Source organism: Saccopteryx bilineata, chromosome 10 (assembly GCF_036850765.1).
Source record: "Saccopteryx bilineata isolate mSacBil1 chromosome 10, mSacBil1_pri_phased_curated, whole genome shotgun sequence".
Classification (NCBI taxonomy): domain Eukaryota; kingdom Metazoa; phylum Chordata; class Mammalia; order Chiroptera; family Emballonuridae; genus Saccopteryx; species Saccopteryx bilineata.
This window is the reverse complement of record NC_089499.1, coordinates 8763316-8771114: the sequence shown is the minus strand read 5'-3', so window position 1 is coordinate 8771114 and position 7799 is coordinate 8763316. Positions and strand designations below refer to the sequence as shown.

Sequence of the window (7799 nt, the reverse complement as noted above, 5' to 3'; positions counted from 1 at the left end):
CACCCATGAATGAATGATTTGGTGCAGTGCTTGAGACATTAAGCATTTTCTTAATGTGGGGTCTCCCTCCCGGTTGCAAACCATGAGCCACGGATGCAGGTGTATGCCGTGAGTCTGCAGAGGTCCCAGGAAACACCGTAAGGGTCCCAGGAAACAATGCCGGGGAGGGGATAGTGGAACAGGAATAGGAAGGATCTGGTGAGGAGAGTCACTGAGCACTTGCCGCTGTGGGCAGCGGGGTTCAGTCCTACTGGGAGTTCCATGGTCACTACCTGTGATTGTTGACAGGCTGTCCAACTCTGCTCTAGGCTTCTGTGACCCCCACGACACAGAGCAGACATGCCAGGCACATATACTTGCTCACCTTACTTATGTTACTGATTACCATGACGTGCCAGGCACTGTCAGGTACTAGGGATATAGCGGTGACAGGGAGAGACGGACATCGTTCTTCAGGTGCCCCTGGGTAGCCAGGCTCACAGACTATTAAGCAAGCCCTACAGAAGGTACAGTGTCATGGCCTGGAAGAAACCCTGGGCCGGGGAAGGTGCACCTGGGAGGGAGGGGGTGAGGGAGCCTGTAGAGCAGGGGTCTCAAAACTAGGATATCAGAGCAGCATCACACCGCCGGGAACACGCCAGTGATGCAGATTCTGGGGTCCCACTCCACACCTACTGAGTCAGACGTTCTGGCTTTACCATGTCCCCTTGTCATTCCGATGCTCGCTCACGTTTGGGAACCGTGGATTTAGACTTTCACTGGGTCTTTGTCTCCAGGCCCTGAGTGATCTGTCCCTGGGAGAGCTGGGCTGTCCCACACGTGAGCAGGAAGACGTCTGTGCTTATAGCTGGAGGCCTAAACAAGCTGCTGCTCAGTGGGCTGTCCCCTCCCCGATTCCACACCCTTGAGCACACACACACACACACACACACACACACACACACACTGCGCTTTTCAACTTCTTATTTTTTAACACAGTGGGGCATGTGATATAAATTGTTTTGGACACTAAAGTAATGCAGGAGAATCACTGAAGTGTGACAGTGTTTCAAAGAAAATGCACTGACATTTTATTTTCAGGAAAAGTTTGAAAGAAGTAATAATAAAACAAGGGGCCGCTCTGGGGCACTGGCTCTTCACAGACATCAGCTCTTAGATCCCTGTGGCTACTTGTGGCATCCACACGGTGTGAGCCGCAGGTTACTAGGAGGGGAGAGGCAGAGGCTGGGGCTCCAGGGGGAGTGAGCAGGAGACGGTCCAGAGGGGTGGGCCCTGGGTCCTGTGGGGAGGGGTCTGAGCCATAGCACAATCTACAGGCCCTATCTCAGGTCCTTGTAGCTACCATTGTTTTAACCACGCGTTTCTGTTAATGAAAAGTGAAACTCAGACAGATGTCACCCAGGCGCTCCTGGCATTTATGTGCCCGTCCTTGGAAGCTTGTGCTCGAGTGTACACTGCGTCAGTTCCCAAACAGAAATATCAAACTCAGTATATTTGGGGGCCTCCTGCTCTTGACCGTCTCCCCGTCTCCCCACTCTGGACACATGGCTCCTCCTTCACCCCCCACTATGAAAATCCTACCAACATTTTGGTTCCAGAGGGTGTCATGATCCTGGGTCGTCACTGACACCATACCTCATTCTAGAATGCTCTTCCCAACTCGTTCTATTCTGAAACATCTTCTTATCTTTATTCTTTCTCTCTCTTTCCTCAACATTTCCCCATCTCTTTTCTCCCTCTCCCTATACTTTCTTCATTTCTTCCTTTTCACAAAGAATAGTTTTGCTCATGATGTGCTTGTTTAAATATATTGGTAGCACTCAAGGAGTGCACAGATGAAAAGAAGCCTCATACTTTCTGGGGATTTTGTCCAGTGTTAGTCTTGTGGGCCTGGACTGACATTTCCCAGAATCCCTTGCCTGCAGGGGCAGGTGAGTGTCCACTGGGAGGAGTAATTAGCAGTCATTTGTAAGGGTGAAGCAACAGTGTTGAGCTCAGAAGATGAAAACAGTGCCAGGCCCTGTGGTGGCTCCACAAACTGTCATCCACCTGCTGGTTCCCACTGCTGGAGTTGGGCAGCACCTGGACCCACAGTGACTGCCGGTTCCGCTGCTGCCTGAAGTCCTGGGCCAGGAGTCCAAGCATCAGCATGGGGAAAGGGCAGCTTCTGTTCACGTCACTGTCCTTTCTACTGACACCTTCTACTTTGTCCTTGCTGTCATCTGTATCTAGTGTCCCTTCCTGACTGCCCGCTTGGCTGACCTCTAGAGACTTCCCTCCCTGTGCTAGTGGCCAGACAACAGCGTGCACAGACTCACCCACCAGCTCCCACAATTGCAAACTATCCAGTTGCTGAACACACTCTTATTCCTCAGGATCCCAGACTTTCTCAGTTCCCGGAGCCCTTACGGTCCCAGTACTTTTCCTCAGCGCCCGGAGACAAAAGAAGAACTGAACTCTTCCACTCAGGAAGTCTTTAGATTCAAGGAACTTAAGTGATCTTGTCTATAGATGCTTAAAACACATCTATTGAAAAAATGATATTTTATTTTATTTTAAATAATACATGCCAATGGGATATGTATGCCTGGTGAGCAGTTGTTGGAATCGTGGGACACTGTCCCCTCAGTTCCTGTTCCACACTGATTTATCTCAAATCACTGGAAACCCAACTTTGCAGAGACACGCCCACTTTGAAAGGAATGCACCACAATCTAACATTGAAACTGTGAACTTTCTCCCACTTATGGTTCCCAGGGTGTCCAGGAAATGTCAGGTGCAGTGTGGAGCCCTTAAAAATGGAACTGGGAGTTCACTGTGGCCCCTGGGTCCTTTGGCACACAGTTTGGAAACCCTAGCCTTATCTCACGTCATGTCTCTGATTAAGCTCTGAGTGATACACACATAATCCCATAGAATTTGGGGTCTATTTTCTTCCTGTCTTTGTCTTCTGCATATATATTATAAAATATGAACCAGAAGATTCCTTATTTTTTTTAATTTAACATTAACAGAACAAGGATATTTATGTAATAAATTTTTTTAGAAGTCATTTGTGCGTGTATCCTAGCTCATACTTACAGCATTTATTTAACCCTTTCTTGGTTATCAAACTTTCCAGATGTGCTGCATGTTACCATTATCTGTGACGATTCTTGGACAGAGGATTACCAGATGTACTTTCTAAATGATCTTCACTGTCGTTAGCATTTCTTTGATTACTAATTGAGATTTCATATTAATGGCTACTGCATTTATTCTATGACCTATCTGTTAATATCTTTGTTAATTTTTTGATAATTTTTTTGGTATATAGAATAATTATGGGATAGAAAAATCCAACTGGCTTTCTTATTGATTTGTAAAATATTCTGATACATTAAGGGAGTTGATAGTTGTATCTTGGTCTTAATTTTTAGTCTGTTATAAATGGTTTTTTTTCTGTTACCATTTTTTTGTTTTTTGTTTTATAATATGTGTCAATATATAACCAGGTTAGTTTCTTTTCCTGTAAAATACTTTTTATATTCAAAATTTGCTTACACTGTTTCACCTAATTATTTTTTCAAATAGGTTTTGAATTTGCTAAATTAATAGATAAGACAGAATGCTTTTAGGTTGAATAAAAGCTACACAGGGACTTGGTGCAGGCCTTCCCAGTCCCTGCCAGGAATCTCTATCACAGTGATTTTCAACCTTTTTTGAACCGTGGCACATTTTTTACATTTACAAAATCCTGGGGCACACCACCTACCAAAATGACACAAAATGACACTCTAACACAGTACATATTATACATATAGTTAATAATATAGTTTCTAAATGTATTTATATTTAGTGTGAAACCTGGGCCTGTTTTGATGAACACAAAAGGGATATCCTGGCAGGAATGGTAGAAAGACACACACGAAGCTCTTCCTCAACAGTTCTCAGTCTCTCTCTGTTTTTAGTTTTTATCGCAGTCAAGCCTGAGAAGCTCAGCTCACATAGATATGTGGTTGAAAACAGGAGCAATGTCAAAATAGCTTTCTTGGCCAGAATGGGGAACTCCTTGGCAACAGATAACCAAAAACTGTCCAAAGGAAGATCAGCAAACTTTAGCTTTAAAGTTAGATAATATCGTGATGCATTGTGAAGCCCTCTGCGGGGGCCTCTTTTAAAAAGAAAAAGGTCAAATATCTATATACACCATCAGGATAGACATAACCAGCTGAGGCTGAGGCTTCATCTAGTGGTGGCAACATTTACCTCCAGTCCTGACCAGGATTAGAAATCGGGACTATGGGGAGGAGTAGCAGCTTCAACTATTGCCGCGGCCACACAATGACAAGTGCGCGGCAGCTCGAGTGGGGACCTTCCTGGGTGTGGATGAGAGGCGGCCTACTATTGGTTCATCACGAGTGGTCGGGATGAATTCTAGAAGGTGATTGGTCAGTGAGCATTCCCTGTGCCTCCACTCTTCCTGTCGCTGATAGCTGGAGGGATTGTGAGGGGAATGTTTATGTTCGGATGGAGGTAGTTGGCGATGGGCTGCATAAATAGCCTCCGCAGGCCGTATCTGGCATGTGGGCCGTAGTTTGGGGACCCATGTTTAATTTCCCCATGGCACACCTGACCATGTCTCATGGCACACTAGTCTGTCACGGCACACTGGTTGAAAAACACTGCTCTATCAGACCTGTTTCCCTGATCAAACTGCATCTCGGCACATGGAAGGATGCGGTGCATGTGTGGGTGGCAGGCTCCACTCACAGAGGTCTTATATCCCTGGTCTCAGCCCACCCACCCCACTCGGGCTCTGTTAACATCCCTGGAGCTGTCACCTCACTGGGTGACACAGGGCTCTTGGAGAACACCCCTCCCACCTGCACCTATGTCTCCCAGGGTTGCTTTGATGGGAGCAGGTCCTCAGTCACCACGTGGGAGTGAATTGATTTGTGCAAGCACCATGGGGACACGAGTCAATCTGTGTCTGTGCTGTGGATTTCAGTGCCGACACCATAAACAATGCTCAGAAATAATGTATTGACCTGGAAAAGTGATTGAACATGCTCCTACTTAAAACAACAGGAGCAGAAGGGTGAGAATAGTAGTACATCTTTGTTATAATCATGAATGTGCACGAGAGAAAACATAAACTAAAGGAAAATTCATGAAAACTGTACATTAACTGTAAAATGCGGTAGAGGGATTTAGGGGTGATTTTATGTCTGGATTTTTGAAATACTAACTGGTTTATTTCTATGGCTATTTCCAAAAGTACAACACATTATACACGAGGTCTGTGTCTGGTCCTCAGCCTGAATGTTTTTATTTTAGTGAGTATAAGATAATTCTGTATAAGGCAAGTTTTGGTGCCAATGAAAGTTCCCCAATTCTATCTCTCCTTTGGTTCAGGTACTTCCATCATGAGTTCTAGGCTCCTCAGGGTTTCCAGCAGCCTAAATCCCTGCTGGGGGCTGTGGAGGGGGTGGGAGACGCAGCTGCTGGCTCCTGATTGGCTCCTGGCTCAGAGCTGAGTCAAGTGTGGAAAATCACTGTTTCCAAGCTCACTGGTGGTGGGGGTGGAGGTGAGAGGATTCTCACTGACTTTGTTTACAAATGTTCATGTTTACAAATCTGAAACCCTGTTTTGCCCAAGCCCTTAGCTATTGCCCTTTATTCCGTCTCAGGAATGACCTCACTCACTCATTCATCTCTGAGTAGAAGCTCGCTGGAAACCGTCAAGCCCCAGACGTGATCCACTTCAACCCCAGGTGGCGTCGCTCCACACTGGTCAGTGGTCTTAATTGAGCCAGGACACTGAAGCTGCCTCTCCTCCAGCCACTGTACCTGGCAGGTCACTCTTGCTACGCATGAGTCTGATCCCATCAGAGAGTTCCTGCTCCCCTGTGCAGGGGGACATGGAGCTGGCCCTGTCCTGGTTCTCAGTGTGAAAAAAGAGGAACCGTTTCCCTGGGCTCAGGGACAGGAGCCAGTGGAACAGCTGACGCAGGTACTCGCGGAACCTCTCACCCACAAAGACGTAGATGATGGGGTTGACACAGCAGTGCATGTAGGAGATCACCTCTGTCACTTGAATGGCCAGGTCCAGCTGTTCATTCTGCTCACAGTTATTGTCCAAAAACTCATCTGCAAAAGCTGCAACAAACTTAGTCAGATTGAAGGGCGTCCAAAAGAGAAAAAAGACGATCATGATGACAAAAATCAGACGGACGGCTTTGGACTTCCTCTCATTGGGCCGTCTGAGCAGAATCTTTATGATCCCCGTGTAGCAGACAATCATGATCACCAGAGGCAAGACCAGCCCCAGGATGTTCAGTTTCAGAGCCAGAAACTGTTTCCAGTGATTGTGGTATTCATAGGGGAAATAAACGGTGCAGGAGTAACGATCGGACTCATCCTGGGACTTAGAGAAGTAAAAGCCCGGGATAGCAGCCAGGCTGGCCAGGACCCAGCTGACTACGCTGGTGATGATACCAAATGTGACGGTCCGGACCCGCAGGGCAAACACAGCATGGACGATGGCCAGGTACCTGTCGATGGTCAGCAGGATGATGAAGAAGATCTCGCTGTACAGACCTATGTAATAAAGCCCTTCCAGCAACTTGCACATGACATTGCCGAACACCCAGTTATCTTTCCGATAGTAGTGAATCCAGAAGGGCAGCGTGAAGAGGAAGAGCAGGTCAGAAATGGCCAGGTTGAGGACGTAGATGTTGGTCATGTTCTTGAGCCTCTTGTGTTGCAAGAGGACCAGGACCACCAGGATGTTGCCAACCAGGCCAGTGACAAACACCAGGGAGTACAAAGGGGGCAGCAGCTGAGCTCCAAAAGACCGCAAGTGTTCTTTCTGGCATGGGGTTGAGCCCCTATAGTCCAATTCTGTGGTCCTGTCCCAGTCCACTGTACTGGTTGGAAGTTCCATCCTGTTTTCCCCCGTGGGTCCAGGAAGATGGTTTCTGTATTCACTTTGCTGTTACAGGCAGTGGGCTCTGGACAACAGGGACAAGGCAGAGATTATGTCTCAACTTCTTCACAACTGTTTACTGAGTGCCCACCGTGTACTATGTCCTGGGACCCACTGTGTAGCTAGGGGGTTCCAGAGTCTCTCTGCCCTTGTGGAAACTGCCGCTTATTGGGGACTGTGGGTGGGAAGGCAATAAACAATGACTGCACCTAGCTTGAATTCAAATTCTGCGGCAATGACTGTTGTCAAGGAAACCTGTGGTGCTCTTCCCTGTGCCCTGTTGCATGAATATTTCTTGCACAGAAATGTTTATGTCTGCAGTGGCCTTAGAAACGTAAAGCCAATGGGGAAGGTTTTTGGACACGTCACCAAGGGCATTATTATTTTCTGCCAAATCTATTTTTCTATGTCGCTTGTCCTCCTCTGGCCTCGCCCTGTGACTAAGTTATCATCATTCTTTTTGGAGAAACCCGAGCTGGACATCAGAAACAAAGCAGAGTTGACAACTTCTGATTTCTGCAGCCACGGCCAGGGCCGACAAATCAGCTGGCAGTCAGCATTATGGGAACCACAGGATTTAGAGAGGAAGCAACAGGCAGCTGGAAGCCCAAGGAGTGGCTCGTGTGACACTGACCCCGGGAGCCCAGTGTTTGGGGAAACTTTGGCAAAGCAGAAGGCACATTGAGTCAGCATCGTCAGATGCCATTAAACAAAGTAACCTGCATCCCCCCTGCCTCCTAATTCATTCACTGTTTTCCCTACAGGTGGGCACCATGCAATAATATTGCTCCCCAAGGGATAGGGGCTGGGGCGGAGCCTCGGCCAACCT

At 47.3% G+C, this 7799-nt stretch overlaps 1 protein-coding gene across 1 annotated transcript; it reads right to left on the bottom strand.

Moving 5' to 3' along the window:
* Positions 1-497: 497 nt before the first annotated feature.
* LOC136313971 (C-C chemokine receptor type 1-like) lies at positions 498-6928 on the bottom strand. Its single transcript, XM_066244299.1, has 3 exons — positions 5833-6928; positions 2040-2285; positions 498-553 (listed from the first exon to the last, which is right to left on the bottom strand). Exons 1-3 carry the CDS (start codon positions 6926-6928, stop codon positions 498-500), a joined length of 1398 nt encoding a protein of 465 aa, XP_066100396.1.
* Positions 6929-7799: the final 871 nt, after the last annotated feature.

Bases quoted from the DNA above. Each gene is read 5' to 3' on its own strand.
- LOC136313971 (XM_066244299.1), bottom strand. From the start codon at position 6,928: ATGGAACTTCCAACCAGTACAGTGGACTGGGACAGGACCACAGAATTG. The intron at 2,286-5,832 runs GTACAGTGGCTG...TCTGGCCACTAG, and splicing joins TAGCAAGAGTGACCTGCCAG to CACAGGGAGGGAAGTCTCTA. The intron at 554-2,039 runs GTTTGTGGAGCC...CCTCCCTCCCAG, and splicing joins GAACCAGCAGGTGGATGACA to GTGCACCTTCCCCGGCCCAG.